Source organism: Centroberyx gerrardi, chromosome 23 (assembly GCF_048128805.1).
Source record: "Centroberyx gerrardi isolate f3 chromosome 23, fCenGer3.hap1.cur.20231027, whole genome shotgun sequence".
In the NCBI taxonomy this organism is placed as follows: domain Eukaryota; kingdom Metazoa; phylum Chordata; class Actinopteri; order Beryciformes; family Berycidae; genus Centroberyx; species Centroberyx gerrardi.
Window position 1 is genome coordinate 22,028,179 of NC_136019.1, and position 23,720 is coordinate 22,051,898.

General features: G+C 37.8%; 1 protein-coding gene across 1 annotated transcript in view; it reads left to right on the forward strand.

The window, feature by feature from the left end:
- Positions 1-781: 781 nt before the first annotated feature.
- The window catches only part of trappc14 (trafficking protein particle complex subunit 14), a 113,258-nt gene continuing 90,319 nt past the window's right edge, over positions 782-23,720 (forward strand). Inside the window, exons 1-4 of the mRNA XM_078281843.1 lie at positions 782-1,469; positions 3,994-4,077; positions 4,219-4,348; positions 4,593-4,679. Coding sequence (XP_078137969.1) covers positions 1,002-1,469; positions 3,994-4,077; positions 4,219-4,348; positions 4,593-4,679 — 769 coding nt within the window. The 5' untranslated portion in view covers positions 782-1,001. The remainder of the gene's footprint in view (positions 1,470-3,993; positions 4,078-4,218; positions 4,349-4,592; positions 4,680-23,720) is intronic.

Below are 23,720 nucleotides of genomic sequence, written 5' to 3' on the forward strand. Positions count from 1 at the left end.
AGACAGTCATTGTACCTCGGACTTTGTTACTTGAAACTGTTTTTTTTTTGCTTAAATTAGCAGTAGACCATGCTATCTGTGTGCATCCACCGTGTTGTTTTTTCTTGTATTGAATAAAAGCAACATTTCCCTAACTTCACTAGCTTGTGTCCTTGCATTTCACATGCTGATGAACACAGTGAAAATTAACATACTGAGGACTGTAAAAGGGACAATAGTTTATCCTTAATTATCAGTGGAACGATCAATAGACAGAGCCTTTCATTGCCTTATGCTGCATTAAGGCCCATGGGAAAGATAGCAGATACGATCTTTCCATTAAAAAATACTGTTCACCTCAGTTTTCAGCTGGTAAATATTGGCAACTTGATGACCGTTGGACCCCAGTTTCTCTTATTTCTCGAATTCTGATTTCGATTGCATTGCATTCAATTGTACGAAATGTGCTATATAAAGAAACATTGCTTGATATACTAATTTCAAATAAAATTAAGAAATGAACGATTTTCATCACATAAGACATTTTATGCCATGGCAGGTCAGAACTACTGGCTGGATTTTTCTTTTGTGGTTGCCATAAATCGTATACCACCTGAGCGTTGAGGTGAAGGTATTTTCAGGGAGGCAACTCTTATCTACCATCGTTCCTGTGGGAGTTGAATGCAGCATGATAATGGCTTCGTGTGTTCTGTCTTTTGGTTATAGATTAGTTTTGCCTGGTTTAAATGGACGCCCTCACTCTGTCCTCGATTAGCTGTCCTGCAGTTTGTGTTGCCCCTAATGAAAGCGGCTAACGATAGAAGGATGGATGCACATCCATTGAATCGGACTTTACTTACAATTTTTGCGACAATAAATCACTAGACTATTTTAGTTAGTGTTTTGACTGATGGTCACCAAGAGAAAAGCCATTCTGAGGTTTCTTAACCGTGGCAATTAAACCATAGCTTGTTTACATCGTACTGGAGCGCTAGCTAGCTAGCTAACGTTAGTTACTAGCTATGGTTGCAATGATGGAATCACAATGCGAGTATTTTATGTATTTTCCTGCCGTTCCCATCTCGGACCTCTCTGACCCGGTCAAGTACAAGACTCTTCCCCGGCGAAGCCACCTCTACCTCGGGGAGACCGTGCAGTTCATGCTAGTCCTGCGGTCTCGGAGCGGAGCGGTGAAGGCTGACAGCCCCGGTGGTTTGGCTTGGAGGGAGCTGGTGGGCTCTCTGTCCGCCGTGGCGAGCGTGTGCCTGGCCGAGAGCCGACAGCAGCGACCCTCCGAGTACCAGCAGGACTTCCAGAGCAGTTGCAGCGACGACGGAGCAGAAGAGGAGCCCGTCGAGGGGGACTTTGAGGCGGCAGACGCCCCCACCGGGATACGGGACAGCAGCCGGACTTTCAGACACTGCAAGCCGCTCCTCATTCACAACAGCTCGGCCAGTGATGGTCGCCAGTATCGGAGGGCACCAGTGCAGGTAACACGAATAAAATGTGTGAATAACTTATCAACGGTGACATGGTTAATTTACAGTTGGGCAGCGTGGATGTTTTGAACTTTGAACTTACTGTCATCACCACTATCAGTCAATACAACGGTGTATAGTCTTACTTGTAATAGGAACTAACAGTATATCTCCTGAGTTGATAAGAAATGAATACGTGAGCAGCTGAGAGGTAAACCACAGTCATTTCTGCACTTCCTGTCAACACCACTGACCATGACAGTTAAACGGTAGTTTGCTTTGCAGCTCAGGTTTTCAGCCCCCATTGATGCTGCAAAACTTCTCTTTGCTCAGTAGTTCCTGTTTGTCTTTCTTTTTTTTTTCTGCTGAGACAACCGCCTGCAGCCATTTTTCAGCTGCTACAGTAATCTTAGCACTGCAGATTTGTCCAGACTTGACAGAGGCTGTGAATGCAGCGTCAGCCTCCACCTGCCTGTCAGGTCTCTGCAGAGTGCCTGCCTGGTTTCTGTCTGTCCCAGATGACACTGGCAGGCTGCTGCAGCTCAGACAGCCAGACATCCAAGCCGCCTGTGGGCCTGCTGGCAGACTGTACACACAGTTGACAGTGTATCCAGACACCGAGCGTGGGAACGCAAGAACTAGGGTTGTAGGAATTATGCTGTGCTCCATTCAGAGTCAGAATTCAGAAATTCACAGCTGTTAGGTCTAGTCTAGTCTTGTTTATATAGCCCGTTACCACAAGCAAGTCTCAAAGGGCTTTACATACCATCATATACATGTCATGACATATACCATACTACATCATATATACATACTACATAAATATAGGTTAAGGTTCACTTTTTTTGTCTCCCTTGGGAGAAATCGGTCTTAATGAGAGAGACACCACTGCATAGTAAACACATCATATACATCCTATACTAGGTCATATACATACTTCATATACATCATTTACCATATCATATAGGCTACATACTATACTACGTCATATACATACAATACATCATATACTACGTTTCCTACTTGGAATTCCGACTTGAAGGGCCGTTCCACTGCATTTTTCCTAGTAGGAAGCTGGAATTTCCAACTTTCTGACATCTCTAGAACGCAGCATTAGACCTATTTACTTTAGCACTCTTCTGTGGTACATCCTTTGCAAACAATCACACGCCTGATTCTGGGAATCAGTTTTTTTCACCCTGTGTAGTACTTATACGAGTTGTACTTATTTAAAGGTGCTATGCTTAACATTTTCAATCATATCATTGTCAAATTAACTGTGATACCTTGGTATAATGACTGTAAACAAATGAGACCATGGTGGAGACGATTGGTCGCCTCTATCTCACCCCAGTGGTATTGTTGAGGATAAACATGTTAGAAGTGATTTTTTTCCATCTTCCTTTCACTCCTTCCATCATCTGCAGTTGCCAGAAACTCTGAAAGCTTGTGCTCTGTTTGCTGTGGAAGAACAGCGCCCTCTTCCTGTTTTGTGTCATAAAGCAATTTCCCTTTGTGCCGTAAAGAAACCCAGCAGATTCCCCAGCTGCTCTTCTCAGTTCCTAATCTCCAAAACATCAGGAACTAAGACAAAAAAAGTCTTGTTTTTAGCTTGGCCACCATGCATTTTCAGTTAATCCGCTGGCACTGTGTTAAACAGACACATGCCTATGCTTTCCATTGATGACAACGGATGCACTTACTCACTGGATGTACTTTGTGGATTTCTAATCGCACTAACCGCCCTGCTATCATCACTATAGTATCACAGTTCCAACAGGAAATCGGGGGCATTACGCATAATGACATTTCCTGTTTAGAAGTGGGTGGCTGTTGTGCTGCAGACAGAACATTCCGCATAGTTTTGTGATTTTCCGCTACTGATTTTCTGCGTCTACTTCACTAACTGAAGTAGACGTAGATGAGGCCGGTTGAGGGAACGTTGGTACACCAAACAGTAAATTACAGCACTTTATCCCATTCTAGAATGCATTGAACATCACATATTGATGAGATCTAACAGTGAAAGAGGATCCGAGGGGGGATGTTTCCTTTAATCTCAATACTTCAATTGAATGCATTGCATGGTCCTCCGTGGGCTGAGAAAATTCTACGACCCTTGGTCTGATGAAACCCTTTAAAAACCCCATGGGATAAACCCAAAAATGCATGGCGGTCAAGGCTCTTCGTTCCAGGCATTCTGGAGCACCAGAGATTCCCAGGTAATCCCTAGCATTTGACTCCTGCGTGCAGCAAGGGAAGGGTTTTCTCAAAATGACTCAGTCATATCCACATGGAATATATCTAATAATAAAACCTAAATCAACAAACAGGAGGAGCCTTTCATCCAGCCTTTCTCCTCCCTAGGACTTTGGTTTGTTTGCATAACCTCTGCCACAGTCTCTGCTTACCCGCAGCAGCCTGAAGAAACAAGGCTTACCTTAGCAATCTCTCTCTCTCTCTCTCTGTCTCACTCTCTCTCTCTCTGAAATAGTCTCTCTAACTTGTCGTCCTCTCTTCCCCATCTCCCCTGCAGTCAGCGCTGGTGTTGGATGACGAGGTTATCTTCCCTCTGACCGTGTCTCTGGACAAACTGCCAGTCAATACAGTCAAAGCCAAGGTCAGACACAACACACCTATAGATATATATATGTTGGATACAATTTGCTATACTTGATCTATTAACCATGACAGTGTTTCTGATAAAATATTGGTGTGTTTCTATGCTGTGTTTGACTCCCTGCCTGTGCTGTCCCGTCAGATCATAGTGACGGTGTGGAAGCAGGAGGAGGAGAAGGTGGAGGTGAGGGAACACGGCTACCTGACCGTCCTGCAGCTCCGGAGCCCGACACACACCTTCAGACAGGACCTCAGCACCTTCAAGGCACAGGGTATCCACACTTTGAAACTATCCAGCAGTCTGCAGGCTTTCATTCCAACCAATCACGATGGCAGCTAATTTCACTTTAACACACCTTCAAGCAGAGAGGAGGAACTAAGCAAAATGTGCCGCTGCAGTGTTTGTTGGGAATGAAAACTCTTGGGGCTTCCGTGGACCATGGTTCAGAATGCATATTGGCTGATATCGAGGGCTGCTACTGGCTCTTATCCTTCTTGTCTCTTCCCTCCACACAGTCAGCACCACTCTGAATGTTCTTCCCCCGCCAAGCGTCCAGTGTCAGCAGATGACCGTCTCTGGAAAACACCTGACAATCCTCAAAGGTAGGAACACTGTCATATCTTTTCAAATATCATGTCATACTAACACACATATTACTTCACATTTCATATGACCAGCTACTGCAACATTAGCTAACTATTATACTCTCGTGATTGGCGCTGTTGTAGGGAAACAAATACAACGGAGCTCATTACAAATAGGTTACTTCAATATATTGTGTAGGCTACATTTCTAACTTTACTTCTCTATATCAGCACAGACAGTGCAACTGTGGAATCGAGGGCTTTGAGGTGATGTAACATACCCTAGGCACCCTTGACACCCATATAAGAAATCTTCAGCTCTTGGGCAATTGTGGCTGATTTGTTTCCAAATGTACAACATGTCTGTCTCAACAGAATTGCACAGACGGTTAATTTCTGTGCTGTTTTTGACTGGGAACTGATCATTTTATCACTGATCCATCTGATAGATTTAGTGCTTAGATAATGTCAGCTTGTTAGCTAGCTAATCTATCTGGTAGTGCTGCACGATTAATCTAATCGCAATCGCAATCTCAGCCTGTGCGATTATATAACCGCAAAAGGCTGCGATTTAATTAAATAAAAAATGTGCGTGTGAACGTGACAACCTATTCTCTGTTTGTGTGCAGTCTGCTACGCCCATAATAAAGAGATGACCAATCAGTCTCTGTTCAGGCAGTGAAGCGTGTGCAGCGTGTGGTCACATGACTATCCACCGGTGTGGTGCAGAATCAGACCAGGTGGAAAATGGATGCTAATGAGCAGGCTGACGCTGAACTGGTGGGCAAAAAAAACGCGACCTCTGTTATATGGCGATATTTTGGATTCAAACTCAGCGACACTGAGCAGAAAGAGGTACTGTGTAAAACATGCAAAATTAAAGTCGCTACATCACGCGGCAACACGACAAACTTGTATTAGCACCTTAAACAGCACAGAGAAAAGTATGATGAATGCATGACAGTGAAAACCCTAACTAGTAAAGAGACAGCTGAAAGCCAGCCTGAAAGCCAAAGAAAACAAAGCACAATTACAGATGTGTTTGCGAGTGTTACGCCATACGACAAGTCCTCACGGAGATATAAAGAAATCACCGACTCCATAACGTACTACTTGGCAAGAGACATGGTGCCCATATACACCGTTAGCAAAGAGGGATTTCAGAAAATGATCCGCACCCTGGACAGGAGGTACCAGCTACCCTCGCGGAACTATTTCTCTCATGTTGCTATCCCTGAGGTTTACAACAAACGCCGTGGCGAGGTTCAAGTGGAAATGGCTACGGTGAAGTTCTATTCAACTACAACAGACCTGTGGCCAAGCAGGACGACTGAACCATACATCAGCCTAACTGTGCACTTTGTCGACAATGACTTTGAACTGAAAAGCCGCTGCCTGCAAACGTCGTATTTTCCCCAGGATCACACCGGAGAGAACATTGCCTTGGGCTTGAAAGAGGCATTGGTTGCATGGGACCTGTGTGAGGAGCGTCAGGTCGCTATCACAACAGGTTCCACTGTTTTGGACATAGACTTCACCTTGCCATTGGTAAGTCAAATTGATTTGATCTATTTTATTACATTATATATTATTACATTATTATTATTATTTACATTTACATTATTTATTATTATTATATTTTATACTCCTGTACACACAAAAAAATGCTGGGTTAAAAACAACAAATCTTTATTAATATTTAAGCTTCTTCTCAGCTTGCTTCGGATATTCTAGCATGTTTGTTCCACCCTGTAAACAGAAGATAACAAAAGTTAGAAAAAACAACTTACAAACAAAACACTTGACAAACATTTCACACTCAGAAACAACGCCTTATCCAAAGTAATGTACCACACATTAAGAAAACAGGGATGATATACCATGGGCCAGTATTTCAGAATTTTTCATGGGGGTCTTTTTCACTCTCTTCTCATTCACAGAAAATGCTCTAAAAGATGATGCTCAACGCATTAACAGGGCTACTGGGATATACAGGAAGATTGTGGGCCACTTCTCCCACAGCTGGAAGAAAAGAGTGGCCTTGAGGGGGGCACAGAGAGAGCTCAACCTTCCAGAGCATGCCATGGTGACAGACTGCCAAACACGATGGGGATCCACACAGAAAATGATAGCAAGAGTCCTGGAACAACAAAGTGCTTTGTCCAAGGTTCTTTCTACAGACCGCAAAGTGCGACACCTACTGCCCTCATGGCAGGACCTGGAGGTCCTGGAATCTGTGAACAAGGCACTCAGCCCGCTCCAGGACTTCACAGATGCCCTGTCAGGTGAACATTATGTGAGCATATCTTACCTGAAGCCTGTTCTGCATCTTCTGAACACCTCAGTACTGGCTGAAGAGAAAGAGGACACTGACCTGACCAAATCATTGAAAGCAAAAATTCTGAACTACCTCAACAAGAAATATGAAGACACGCAGGATCTGCTGAACATGACAACATTCCTAGACCCAAGGTTCCGAACACAATACATCTGTGCAGAAGAGACCCAGACCATAAGGGAACGAGTGATCTCTGAGTTGATGGTGTGTGAAACCACACACACTCACACAATGTTTACTTAGCTGTTAATAATTCCATGTAACAGATTTTAAACTATAGTCTATGTGTATTTTTTAGGAAATTCACCAGCAGCAGCAGCCTGTAGCACAAAGCACCGCAGCGATGGAGAAGGATAGCCTGGATGTGGAAAATCCACCTGCAGCTAAAGCCAAGAAGAAAACTTTGGCCAGTTTCTTCAAGAACAGCACACACACAATGCCAACAGCATCAGCGCCGTCAACCACATTTGATCCCGTGGTACAGTGTAGAGAAGCAGTGGCTGCTGAACTGAGCACTTACATTTACATGCCCTATGTAGACCATGGAGAAGATCCACTGAAATGGTGGAAGTGCCACAAAATAAACTTCCCTTGGCTGTGCAAACTAGCACAGAAATATCTGTGCATACAAGCAACAAGCTCTGCATCAGAGAGAGCTTTTAGCACTGGCGGTAATGTTGTATCAGCCCATCGCTCCTGTCTGAAACCAGACAAGGTGGACATGCTAGTTTTTTTGGCAAAGAACCTCTGAGGTGATAGCTGGAACCTTTTAGAAAGAGGATATGGAAGTACAACTTGATAATTAAAAAAATAATGTACAATAGACAACAGTTTTAATGGTTTGGGTTTGATTGAGTGAACAACCTAAAGCATCACTTTTATTTTATATCCAGTTTCATTTTTAGAAGAGGTTGTACAAAGTATGCCCCATTTTGTAACTTAATCACTCATTTTTATGTTACACCCTGCTTAAATGTCCTTGTTTGTTTGGGCATTCAAAATGTCTTATTTTAATGAAAATTAGTATTTTCTTATTTATTGTTCTATTTATTTTATTTAGTTGTACTATTGAGAAAACCTAACAAGTTTGCAGAAATGCCTTTATTTTGAAAAATATATTTTTTGGTTATTTATTTAATTTTGTAAAATATTAAGTTATTTTGAAAACTACTGTACAAATGTTTTTGTTTTTGTATTTTTATGCTAGTTTAAGTTTGTATGTTTGAGTTGAGAAATACACATTTCAAAATTATCAGTAATCTGTATTTTCAAGTACACTAGACTCATGATACCATTTGTTTATTATATCGCAATCGCAAATCGCAATATTGTCCACAGTAATCGCAATATGACTTTTTCACCAAATCGTGCAGCACTACTATCTGGTCAGCTAACCATCACTGTCTTGTTGTTAACACATCTGATTAGCACGCTAGCAAACATATCTAGTAGAAGCTAGTGATAGTAGTCGCTACTAGATGCATCTTAACATTAACATTACTTGCTAAATTACCCTGCTGGCTAGTTAGCTAGCTAACGAAGCCAAAAACCAAATATTTGTTCAGGTTAACTGAGCTGAACCGGAAACTAATCTTAAACAAAAATTATTTAGGCTGTTTTTTATTTGTAATTTGTAATTTATTTGGGCGGGCAACTAAAATATAATCACTATATTAGAAACACTGAAGAAGGAAGGAATTGGACAAATGGGTGTCCAGGGTCCTCTGGTGGTAAAGGGGGAAGATGAATCACACCATAGCCCATATCGACTGGGCTACTGGGCTGTGGGGGAATGCTGAAACCTGCCCGTAACAGCTAACATTGCTGAAATGCAGGAAGATAAAGGGGAAGATGGAAAATGCTGCACCAGTCAGACCTGTGTTTATTAATTTCTTGAAAGGAAAACTCCACCCTTGGGTACTCCTCCAAAGATAGATCTCATCAATCTATGATGTTCCAATGCATTCCCCAGGAGTTACTTAGCGATGAAGCATTGTAATTTACTGTCTTGGCGAACCCACTTTACCTCAACCTGCCTCGTCTACTTCTACTTCAGTTAGTGATTTCCTACGTTTCCCAGAATGCCTTTCAACACTCCCTAGAGAAGGGGAATGAGCTTGTTGCTTTCAATCAAAGATGGGTGTATGGGCATATAAATCTAGCTCAAAATGCAGCACGTCTTGTGGCTGCTATTGAGGCTGCTGTTGGTGGAGAAATTGGTATTTCTTCTACGATGGATTTCTCCCGGTATGATTGTTGAATGTCGGTGCAAAATGGCAGCTCTAGAGAGAAGCCCTTGCTCTTTGATTCAGAGGGACTGACACCAAAATCTGACATTTACCGTTGATGTTTTAGATCGCTGCAAAGGCCAGTTATTAACGGGAATAAGAAAAACACACCAGCAAAATGGACCCAGAAATGCAACAGTGTTTTAGGGTGGATTTTTCATTTAAAGAAAGGGGCATGGTAAATGCTGTTGCATCACAGCTACAATCCTGACCTTTTATCTGTTCTAATGAAATATTAATTCCCTTTCATTCATTGTATAGCAGCTCAGTTACTTGAAACTGATACTCAAAAGGTCAGTCAGAAATGCCTGACCCTGAAGTGACATATTGTCCCAATTAATTCAAGTCATTAAACCACTTTGACTTGACTTAATTCTACATTTTGTTTGTAGATTTGATAGGGTTAGACCGATATCTGGGGCCGTTGTTATCCTTCATATTAAAAATGAGATCTGCTCCAGCCAATGTCGTTCACCTCTGATATGATGAATATGATTGATTACATATTTACTGTAGAATTGATCAGTACTACACTGGTTGTCCATGGGAAGCCCTCAACCTGAATTGATTCTAATAAAACATTTTGATCAGATTCCACACAAGTATGCATGAACATCTACCCTACTATTTAAAACCACAGATAAGAGTGGACTTTTTTTTTGATAAAGGACTGTGATCTCCACTCTGACTTCCATAGACCAATCCATAGATGAGAGCTTGATCTGTAGACCATGGTGATCTAAACTAAATGCTGCAGAGTAAGCTTAGCCCCAAAAAAGAAGATTTTGCCTTTCAACCAGACTAACTAGCTGCTGGAGCTGAGCTGCAGACCAAAACCCTTTGATGTGACAAAATCCACTTTAATTCTGCCATGTTAATCTGTTAATCCGGACAATATAATCACTTCGCTGTGATCAGGACCTTGTGGTACGCCGGCATTATGCAGCAAAGGCTAATGCCCCACGTGAAGGTGGGCCGGATCAATTAAGTTGCATGTAAATTTATTGTGTGATTGCTGCCCCAGCAATCACAGGTATAATATTCTCGCTCTTTATTGTGTGATTGCTGACTCAGCAATCACAGGTATAATATTTTCGCTCTTTATTGTGTGATTGCTGCCCCAGCAATCACAGGTATAATATTCCCACTATTTATTGTGTGATTGCTGCCCCAGCAATCACAGGTATAATATTCCCACTATTTATTATTATTGTGTGATTGCTGACTCAGCAATCACAGGTATAATATTCCCACTATTTATTATTGTGTGATTGCTGACTCAGCAATCACAGGTATAATATTTTCGCTCTTTATTGTGTGATTGCTGACTCAGCAATCACAGGTATAATATTCTCGCTCTTTATTATTATTGTGTGATTGCTGACTCAGCAATCACAGGTATAATATTCCCACTATTTATTATTGTGTGATTGCTGACTCAGCAATCACAGGTATAATATTGTCGCTCTTTATTGTGTGATTGCTGACTCAGCAATCACAGGTATAATATTCTCGCTCTTTATTATTATTGTGTGATTGCTGACTCAGCAATCACAGGTATAATATTCCCACTATTTATTATTATTGTGTGATTGCTGACTCAGCAATCACAGGTATAATATTCCCACTATTTATTATTATTATTATTATTGTGTGATTGCTGACTCAGCAATCACAGGTATAATATTCCCACTATTTATTATTATTGTGTGATTGCTGACTCAGCAATCACAGGTATAATATTCCCACTATTTATTGTGTGATTGCTGACTCAGCAATCACAGGTATAATATTCCCACTATTTATTATTGTGTGATTGCTGACTCAGCAATCACAGGTATAATATTCCCACTATTTATTGTGTGATTGCTGACTCAGCAATCACAGGTATAATATTCTCGCTCTTTATTGTGTGATTGCTGACTCAGCAATCACAGGTATAATATTGTCGCTCTTTATTGTGTGATTGCTGACTCAGCAATCACAGGTATAATATTCCCACTATTTATTATTGTGTGATTGCTGCCCCAGCAATCACAGGTATAATATTCTCGCTCTTTATTATTATTATTGTGTGATTGCTGACTCAGCAATCACAGGTATAATATTCCCACTATTTATTGTGTGATTGCTGACTCAGCAATCACAGGTATAATATTCCCACTATTTATTGTGTGATTGCTGACTCAGCAATCACAGGTATAATATTCCCACTATTTATTATTATTGTGTGATTGCTGACTCAGCAATCACAGGTATAATATTCCCACTATTTATTATTATTATTATTATTATTATTATTATTAATCCGTACACTTTTTTGGCACCTATCTACTCCTTCATACTTTTAGCTAGAAACTCCGTTCAAACTTTAAAATGTTCAGCTTGTTTAGGACATAGGCGCGTGTATTCAACTTTTTGATATCTATTCTACTTTTTAAACTATTCTACTTTTTTCTACTTTTTTTTACAATGGAAGTCTATGGGCGGAATGTTAAAACCATGCCCTCTTTGAACTCTAACTACTCTTTCATACTTTAAGCTATTAACTCCATTCAAACTTTAAACGGGTCACCACTTTTAGTACTTTATCACTTTAATTCAGCTTTTTGATACCTTTTGTACTTTTTGAGTAATCGCAGTTTACGTTTTATACTTTTTTCAACCTTTATAATGGGACCCTATGGAGCTACGCTAGAGTGCGTGATGTCACAATTCACTCTAGCAGACTTTACAGGCTGTACTTTTTACTAAATTCACACATTTTAAAACTGTGACAGTTAACACAACTTTAATACTACATACACATATTATACATCAAACCCTTCAGCTACTTCTGCTCTCACTCACAATGTCAATATATAAGCGATGCGATGTATAGTTTTTGAGATATTAATGTTTGTTTGACACTAGTGTTCCAGTCTTTTTCACAGTAGTTTCTGCTGCACTGCTGCTCTCTTACACATGCAGTTCTTCTGCTTATTTCACTCTTCTCCATTTCAACATGTCTTTAACATATTTTCATACCTTTTTTACTTCTTAGTATTATTACATTTTAGTACATTTCTAACATTATTACTTGTCACTTTCGTATTTTCTGTTTTTTCTACTGAATATATACCTACTCTTCATATTATTCATACTTCTTGTACCTTCCAGCTTTTATATATAAGCCTTCCTACTTTTCCTACTGTTCATACTACTAGTACCTTAGTATATTTTAGTACATTTCCACTCTTTTTCACAGTAGTTTCTGCTGCTCTCTTACACATGCAGCTCTTCTGCTTATTTCACTCTTCTCCATTTCAACATGTCTTTTACATATTTTAAACTCAGCAATCACAGGTATAATATTCCCACTATTTATTATTATTGTGTGATTGCTGACTCAGCAATCACAGGTATAATATTCCCACTATTTATTATTATTATTATTATTATTATTATTATTAATCCGTACACTTTTTTGGCACCTATCTACTCCTTCATACTTTTAGCTAGAAACTCCGTTCAAACTTTAAAATGTTCAGCTTGTTTAGGACATAGGCGCGTGTATTCAACTTTTTGATATCTATTCTACTTTTTAAACTATTCTACTTTTTTCTACTTTTTTTTACAATGGAAGTCTATGGGCGGAATGTTAAAACCATGCCCTCTTTGAACTCTAACTACTCTTTCATACTTTAAGCTATTAACTCCATTCAAACTTTAAACGGGTCACCACTTTTAGTACTTTATCACTTTAATTCAGCTTTTTCATACCTTTTGTACTTTTTGAGTAATCGCAGTTTACGTTTTATACTTTTTTCAACCTTTATAATGGGACCCTATGGAGCTACGCTAGAGTGCGTGATGTCACAATTCACTCTAGCAGACTTTACAGGCTGCACTTTTTACTAAATTCACACATTTTAAAACTGTGACAGTTCACACAACTTTAATACTACATACACATATTATACATCAAACCCTTCAGCTGCTTCTGCTCTCACTCACAATGTCAATATATAAGCGATGCGATGTATACTTTTTGAGATATTAACGTTTGTTTGACACTAGTGTTCCAGTCTCTTTTACAGTAGTTTCTGCTGCTCTGCTGCTCTCTTACACATGCAGCTGTTCTGCTTATTTCACTCTTCTCCATTTCAACATATCTTTAACATATTTTCATACCTTTTTTACTTGTTAGTATTAATACATTTTAGTACATTTTTAACATTATTACTTGTCACTGCCTTCCTACTCTTCATACTACTAGTACCCTCCAGCTTTTCACATAAGCCTTCCTACTCTTCCTACCAGCTGCACATTTTTATACCTTTTTACTTCTTAGTATTGTTACATTTTAGTATATTTTAGTACATTTCCACTCTATTTCACAGTAGTTTCTGCTGCTCTCTTACACATGCAGCTCTTCTGCTTATTTCACTCTTCTCCATTTCAACGTGTCTTTTACATACTTTCAAACCTTTTTTACTTCTTAGTATTATTACATTTTAGTACATTTCTAACATTATTACTTGTCACTGCCTTCCTACTCTTCATACTACCAGTACCTTCCAGCTTTTCACATAAGCCTTCCTACTAACAGAAAGTTTTTTTAGCCTTCGTAGTCTTCCTACCAACTACATATTTTTATACCTTTTTACTTCTTAGTACTGTTACATTTTAGTACATTTTAGAACATTCCCACTCTATTTCACAGTATTTTCTGCTGCAGTCCTCCTCTCTTACACATGCAGCACTTGTGCTTATTTCACTCTTCTTCATTTCAACATGTCTTTTACATATTTTCATACCTTTTTTACTTGTTAGTATTATTACATTTTAGTACATTTCTAACATTATTACTTGTCACTGCCTTCCTACTCTTCATACTACTAGTACCTTCCAGCTTTTCACATAAGCCTTCCTACTAACAGATAGTTTGTTAGCCTTCGTAGTCTTCCTACCAACTACATATTTTTATACCTTTTTACTTCTTAGTACTGTTACATTTTAGTACATTTCTAACATTATTACTTGTCACTTTCGTGTTTTCTGTTTTTTTCAACTGAATATATATCTACTCTTCATACCTGCTATTCATACTCCTTGTACCTTCCAGATTTTACAAAATAGTCTTCCTACTATCTCCTTCCACCTTTTACACATAAGCCTCCCTACATATTTTCTTACTTTTGTACTTGTTACTATTATGAAATTTTAGTACATTTCTAACATTATTACATATCACTTTGACACTCATTACAGCTCCTTCACAGAAGTGTTTTAAACTGCCACATTTCTCACAGTTTTAACATTACATACACATATTATACTTTGGTTCAGCCGTTTCAATTTGAACAGACGATCCACGGTCAGTCATGTTAAGAAACACGCACACGCCCACGCCCACACGTGCCTACACACACCACATATGCTAGGTATTCGTTACTATGGGCTGTCACGAGCAACAGTTTGCACACTCAGCAATCACATGCATTTTCTCCAGAAAATGCACCTTTCTAGTATTGCAGATAATATTCCCCACCGTACATTTCTTCGGCACCTAACTCCTTCCACATACTTTCACCTAGAGACTCCGTTCAAACTTTCCACTGTCCGGCTTCTTTAGGAGATGCGTGCTTGTATTTTTATAAGCAATCTGATTTCTACTTTTTAAAATATTCTACTTTTTTCTATTTTTCTATTTTACAATGTAAGTCTATGGGAGGACTGTTCAAATGCTAGAGTGCGTGATGTCATCACGCACTCTAGCAGACTCTACAGACTGTAGAGGCTGTGATTGTCACTAAATATTCAATTTTCTTAAACTGTCATGACTCCCACAACTTTCACACTACATCCACATATTAGATATCAAACTGTTCAGCTACTTCTTCTGCCACTCACAATGTCAATATCTAACTCATAGCTTTTATACTTTTTGAGTTAGGGACGTTTGTTCAACACTAGTGCAAAACTGTGTTTTACAGTACTTTTCTCTCCTTTGAACAGCCTTGTCTTGTACACTTTTCTAAACTGTCACTATTCCCACAATTTTCACACTACAGACATATATTTTACATCAAATTCTTTGGCTATTTCTTCTGTCACTCACAATGTAAATATCTAAGTGATAGCACTTGTAGTTTTTGAGTTAGGGACGTTTGTTCAACACTACTGCTTTACAGTCTTTTGACTACTTTAAACAGCTTTTTCTTTTTACACTTGCAGTATTTAAACTGTAGTACCTCCCACAATTTTTACACTACATACTTATATTATATATCAAACGCTTCACATACTTCTTCCGTGTATCACAATGTAAATATCTAAGTGATGGGATTTGTAGTTTTTGAGATATGGATGTTTGTTCGATACCAGTGCTATATTGTGTGTGCCTTTTTTGAACAGATTTTGTCTTTTAACCTTCAATCACTTCCACAACTTTAACATTACATACATATGTTATATATTAAACTCTTCAGCTACTTCTGCTCTCACTCACAATGTAAATATATAAGCAATATGATGTATAGTTTTTGAGTTATTAACGTTTGTTCGACACTAGGGCTCCACTCTGTCACACTACTTTCTGTTCCACTGCTGCTCTCTTACACATGCAGCTCTTCTCCACTTGTCCTTTTTTCACTCTTCTCCATTTTAACATGTCTTTTACATATTTTCATACCTTTTTACTTGTTAGTATTATTACATTTTAGTACATTTCTAACATTACTACTTGTCACTGCCTTCTTACTCTTCCTACTTTTCATACTTACCTTCCAGCATTTCTCTCACTCACGTTGTTGGACACACACACTTCTCATTTTTTCACTCTTCTCCATTTTAACGTGTCTTTTACACATTTGCTCACCCTTTTCTTCTCACTATTTTTACATTTTAGTACATTTCTAACATCATTACTTATCACTTGGACACTCATTACAGCTCCTTCAAAGAAGTGTTTTAAACTGCCACATTTCCCACAGTTTTAACATTACATACACATATACTTTGGTTCAGCCGTTTCAATTTAAACAGACGATCCACGGTCAGTCATGTTAAGAAACACGCACACGGACACACCCACGCCCACACGTGCCTACACACACCACATATGCCACAGTTTGCACGCTCGGCAATCACACGCATTTTCTCCAGAAAATGCACCTTTCTAGTATTGCAGATAATATTCCCCACCGTACATTTCTTCGGCACCTAACTCCTTCCACATACTTTCACCTAGAGACTCCGTTCAAACTTTCCACTGTTCGGCTTCTTTAGGAGATGCGTGCTTGTATTTTTATAAGCAATCTGATTTCTACTTTTTAAAATATTCTACTTTTTTCTATTTTTCTGTTTTACAATGTAAGTCTATGGGAGGACTGTTCAAACGCTAGAGTGCGTGATGTCATCACGCACTCTAGCAGACTCTACAGACTGTAGAGGCTGTGATTGTCACTAAATATTCAATTTTCTTAAACTGTCATCACTCCCACAACATTCACACTACATCCACATATTAGATATCAAACTGTTCTGCTACTTCTTCTGCCACTCACAATGTCAATATCTAAGCCATAATGTTTATACTTTTTGAGTTAGGGCTGTTTGTTCAACACTAGTGCAAAACTGTGTTTTACAGTACTTTTCTCTCCTTTGAACAGCCTTGTTTGTACACTTATCAAAACTGTCACTATTCCCACAATTTTCACACTACAGACATAAATTTTACATCAAAGTCTTTGGCTATTTCTTCTGTCACTCACAATGTAAATATTTAAGTGATAGCACTTGTAGTTTTTGAGTTAGGGACGTTTGTTCAACACTACTGCTTTACAGTCTTTTGATTACTTTAAACAGCTTTTTCTTTTTACACTTGCAGTATTTAAACTGTAGTACCTCCCACAATTTTCACACTACATAATTATATTACATATCAAACTCTTCACATACTTCTTCTGTGTATCACAATGTAAATATCTAAGTGATGGGATTTGTAGTTTTTGAGATATGGATGTTTGTTCGACACCAGTGCTATATTGTGTGTGCCTTTTTTGAACAGATTTTGTCTTTTAACCTTCAATCACTTCCACAACTTTAACATTACATACATATGTTATATATTAAACTCTTCAGCTACTTCTGCTCTCACTCACAATGTAAATATATAAGCAATATGATGTATAGTTTTTGAGTTATTAACGTTTGTTCGACACTAGGGCTCCACTCTACTACTACCACTACTTTCTGTTCCACTGCTGCTCTCTTACACATGCAGCTCTTCTCCACTTCTCCTTTTTTCACTCTTCTCCATTTTAACATGTCTTTTACATATTTTCATACCTTTTTACTTGTTAGTATTATTACATTTTAGTACATTTCTAACATTACTACTTGTCACTGCCTTCTTACTCTTCCTACTTTTCATACTACTAGTACCTTCCAGCATTTCTCTCACCCACGTTGTTGGACACGCCGACACACACACGTGCCTACACACATCACATATGCTAGGTATTCGTTACTATGGGCTGTCACGAGCAACAGTTTGCACGTTCAGCAATCACACGCATTTTCTCCAGAAAATGCACCTTTCTAGTTATTATTATTATTATTATTATTAATCCGTACACTTTTTTGGCACCTATCTACTCCTTCATACTTTTAGCTAGAAACTCCGTTCAAACTTTAAAATGTTCAGCTTGTTTAGGACATAGGCGCGTGTATTCAACTTTTTGATATCTATTCTACTTTTTAAACTATTCTACTTTTTTCTACTTTTTTTTACAATGGAAGTCTATGGGCGGAATGTTAAAACCATGCCCTCTTTGAACTCTAACTACTCTTTCATACTTTAAGCTATTAACTCCATTCAAACTTTAAACGGGTCACCACTTTTAGTACTTTATCACTTTAATTCAGCTTTTTGATACCTTTTGTACTTTTTGAGTAATCGCAGTTTACGTTTTATACTTTTTTCAACCTTTATAATGGGACCCTATGGAGCTACGCTAGAGTGCGTGATGTCACAATTCACTCTAGCAGACTTTACAGGCTGTACTTTTTACTAAATTCACACATTTTAAAACTGTGACAGTTAACACAACTTTAATACTACATACACATATTATACATCAAACCCTTCAGCTACTTCTGCTCTCACTCACAATGTCAATATATAAGCGATGCGATGTATAGTTTTTGAGATATTAATGTTTGTTTGACACTAGTGTTCCAGTCTTTTTCACAGTAGTTTCTGCTGCTCTGCTGCTCTCTTACACATGCAGCTCTTCTGCTTATTTCACTCTTCTCCATTTCAACATGTCTTTTACATATTTTCATACCTTTTTTACTTGTTAGTATTATTACATTTTAGTACATTTCTAAAATTATTACTTGTCACTGCCTTCCTACTCTTCATACTACTAGTACCTTCCAGCTTTTCACATAAGCCTTCCTACTCTTCCTACCAGCTGCACATTTTTATACCTTTTTACTTCTTAGTATTGTTACATTTTAGTATATTTTAGTACATTTCCACTCTATTTCACAGTAGTTTCTGCTGCTCTCTTACACATGCAGCTCTTCTGCTTATTTCACTCTTCTCCATTTCAACGTGTCTTTTACATACTTTCAAACCTTTTTTACTTCTTAGTATTATTACATTTTAGTACATTTCTAACATTATTACTTGTCACTGCCTTCCTACTCTTCATACTACCAGTACCTTCCAGCTTTTCACATAAGCCTTCCTACTAACAGAAAGTTTTTTTAGCCTTCGTAGTCTTCCTACCAACTACATATTTTTATACCTTTTTACTTCTTAGTACTGTTACATTTTAGAACATTCCCACTCTATTTCACAGTATTTTCTGCTGCAGTCCTCCTCTCTTACACATGCAGCACTTGTGCTTATTTCACTCTTCTTCATTTCAACATGTCTTTTACATATTTTCATACCTTTTTTACTTGTTAGTATTATTACATTTTAGTACATTTCTAACATTATTACTTGTCACTGCCTTCCTACTCTTCATACTACTAGTACCTTCCAGCTTTTCACATAAGCCTTCCTACTAACAGATAGTTTGTTAGCCTTCGTAGTCTTCCTACCAACTACATATTTTTATACCTTTTTACTTCTTAGTACTGTTACATTTTAGTACATTTCTAACATTATTACTTGTCACTTTCGTATTTTCTGTTTTTTTCAACTGAATATATATCTACTCTTCATACCTGCTATTCATACTCCTTGTACCTTCCAGATTTTACAAAATAGTCTTCCTACTATCTCCTTCCACCTTTTACACATAAGCCTCCCTACATATTTTCTTACTTTTGTACTTGTTACTATTATGAAATTTTAGTACATTTCTAACATTATTACATATCACTTTGACACTCATTACAGCTCCTTCACAGAAGTGTTTTAAACTGCCACATTTCTCACAGTTTTAACATTACATACACATATTATACTTTGGTTCAGCCGTTTCAATTTGAACAGACGATCCACGGTCAGTCATGTTAAGAAACACGCACACGCCCACGCCCACACGTGCCTACACACACCACATATGCTAGGTATTCGTTACTATGGGCTGTCACGAGCAACAGTTTGCACACTCAGCAATCACATGCATTTTCTCCAGAAAATGCACCTTTCTAGTTGTGTGATTGCTGACTCAGCAATCACAGGTATAATATTCCCACTATTTATTATTATTGTGTGATTGCTGACTCAGCAATCACAGGTATAATATTCCCACTATTTATTATTATTATTATTATTATTATTATTAATCCGTACACTTTTTTGGCACCTATCTACTCCTTCATACTTTTAGCTAGAAACTCCGTTCAAACTTTAAAATGTTCAGCTTGTTTAGGACATAGGCGCGTGTATTCAACTTTTTGATATCTATTCTACTTTTTAAACTATTCTACTTTTTTCTACTTTTTTTTACAATGGAAGTCTATGGGCGGAATGTTAAAACCATGCCCTCTTTGAACTCTAACTACTCTTTCATACTTTAAGCTATTAACTCCATTCAAACTTTAAACGGGTCACCACTTTTAGTACTTTATCACTTTAATTCAGCTTTTTCATACCTTTTGTACTTTTTGAGTAATCGCAGTTTACGTTTTATACTTTTTTCAACCTTTATAATGGGACCCTATGGAGCTACGCTAGAGTGCGTGATGTCACAATTCACTCTAGCAGACTTTACAGGCTGCACTTTTTACTAAATTCACACATTTTAAAACTGTGACAGTTCACACAACTTTAATACTACATACACATATTATACATCAAACCCTTCAGCTGCTTCTGCTCTCACTCACAATGTCAATATATAAGCGATGCGATGTATACTTTTTGAGATATTAACGTTTGTTTGACACTAGTGTTCCAGTCTCTTTTACAGTAGTTTCTGCTGCTCTGCTGCTCTCTTACACATGCAGCTGTTCTGCTTATTTCACTCTTCTCCATTTCAACATATCTTTAACATATTTTCATACCTTTTTTACTTGTTAGTATTAATACATTTTAGTACATTTTTAACATTATTACTTGTCACTGCCTTCCTACTCTTCATACTACTAGTACCCTCCAGCTTTTCACATCAGCCTTCCTAACAGATAGTTTGTTCGCCTTCATAGTCTTCCTACCAACTACATGTTTTTATACCTTTTTGCTTCTTAGTATTGTTACATTTTAGTACATTTTAGTACATTTCCACTCTTTCACAGTAGTTTCTGCTGCTCTGCTGCTCTCTTACACATGCAGCTCTTCTGCTTATTTCACTCATCTCCTTTTCAACATGTCTTTTACATATTTTCATACCTTTTTGACTTCTTAGTATTATTACATTTTAGTACATTTCTAAAATTATTACTTGTCACTGCCTTCCTACTCTTCATACTACTAGTACCTTCCAGCTTTTCACATAAGCCTTCCTACTCTTCCTACCAGCTGCACATTTTTATACCTTTTTACTTCTTAGTATTGTTACATTTTAGTATATTTTAGTACATTTCCACTCTATTTCACAGTAGTTTCTGCTGCTCTCTTACACATGCAGCTCTTCTGCTTATTTCACTCTTCTCCATTTCAACATGTCTTTTACATACTTTCATACCTTTTTTACTTGTTAGTATTATTACATTTTAGTACATTTCTAACATTATTACTTGTCACTGCTTTCCTACTCTTCATACTACCAGTACCTTCCAGCTTTTCACATAAGCCTTCCTACTCTTCCTACCAACTGCACATTTTTATACCTTTTTTACTTATTAGTATTATTACATTTTAGTACATTTCTAACATTATTACTTGTCACTGCCTTCTTACTCTTCCTACTTTTCATACTACTAGTACCTTCCAACATTTCTCTCACTCACGTTGTTGGACACACACTTCTCATTTTTTCAATCTTCTCCATTTTAATGTGTCTTTTACACATTTGCTCACCCTTTTCTTCTCACTATTTTTACATTTTAGTACATTTCTAACATCATTACTTATCACTTGGACACTCATTACAGCTCCTTCAAAGAAGTGTTTTAAACTGCCACATTTCCCACAGTTCTAACATTACATACACATATACTTTGGTTCAGCCGTTTTAATTTGAACAGAAAATACACGGTCAGTCATGTTAAGAAACACGCACACGGACACGCCCACACACACACGTGCCTACACACACCACATATGCTAGGTATTCGTTACTATGGGCTGTCGCGAGCAACAGTTTGCACGCTCAGCAATCACACGCATTTTCTCCAGAAAATGCACCGTTCTAGTTGTGTGATTGCTGACTCAGCAATCACAGGTATAATATTCCCACTATTTATTATTATTATTATTATTATTATTATTAATCCGTACACTTTTTTGGCACCTATCTACTCCTTCATACTTTTAGCTAGAAACTCCGTTCAAACTTTAAAATGTTCAGCTTGTTTAGGACATAGGCGCGTGTATTCAACTTTTTGATATCTATTCTACTTTTTAAACTATTCTACTTTTTTCTACTTTTTTTTACAATGGAAGTCTATGGGCGGAATGTTAAAACCATGCCCTCTTTGAACTCTAACTACTCTTTCATACTTTAAGCTATTAACTCCATTCAAACTTTAAACGGGTCACCACTTTTAGTACTTTATCACTTTAATTCAGCTTTTTCATACCTTTTGTACTTTTTGAGTAATCGCAGTTTACGTTTTATACTTTTTTCAACCTTTATAATGGGACCCTATGGAGCTACGCTAGAGTGCGTGATGTCACAATTCACTCTAGCAGACTTTACAGGCTGCACTTTTTACTAAATTCACACATTTTAAAACTGTGACAGTTCACACAACTTTAATACTACATACACATATTATACATCAAACCCTTCAGCTGCTTCTGCTCTCACTCACAATGTCAATATATAAGCGATGCGATGTATACTTTTTGAGATATTAACGTTTGTTTGACACTAGTGTTCCAGTCTTTTTCACAGTAGTTTCTGCTGCTCTGCTGCTCTCTTACACATGCAGCTGTTCTGCTTATTTCACTCTTCTTCATTTCAACGTGTCTTTTACATACTTTCATACCTTTTTTACTTGTTAGTATTATTACATTTTAGTACATTTCTAACATTATTACTTGTCACTGCCTTCCTACTCTTCATACTACCAGTACCTTCCAGCTTTTCACATAAGCCTTCCTACTAACAGAACATTTTTTTAGCCTTCGTAGTCTTCCTACCAACTACATATTTTTATACCTTTTTACTTCTTAGTACTGTTACATTTTAGTACATTTTAGAACATTCCCACTCTATTTCACAGTATTTTCTGCTGCACTCCTCCTCTCTTACACATGCAGCACTTGTGCTTATTTCACTCTTCTTCATTTCAACATGTCTTTTACATATTTTCATACCTTTTTTACTTGTTAGTATTATTACATTTTAGTACATTTCTAACATTATTACTTGTCACTGCCTTCCTACTCTTCATACTACTAGTACCTTCCAGCTTTTCACATAAGCCTTCCTACTAACAGATAGTTTGTTAGCCTTCGTAGTCTTCCTACCAACTACATATTTTTATACCTTTTTACTTCTTAGTACTGTTACATTTTAGTACATTTTAGAACATTCCCACTCTATTTCACAGTATTTTCTGCTGCACTCCTCCTCTCTTACACATGCAGCACTTGTGCTTATTTCACTCTTCTTCATTTCAACATGTCTTTTACATATTTTCATACCTTTTTTACTTGTTAGTATTATTACATTTTAGTACATTTCTAACATTATTACTTGTCACTGCCTTCCTACTCTTCATACTACTAGTACCTTCCAGCTTTTCACATAAGCCTTCCTACTAACAGATAGTTTGTTAGCCTTCGTAGTCTTCCTACCAACTACATATTTT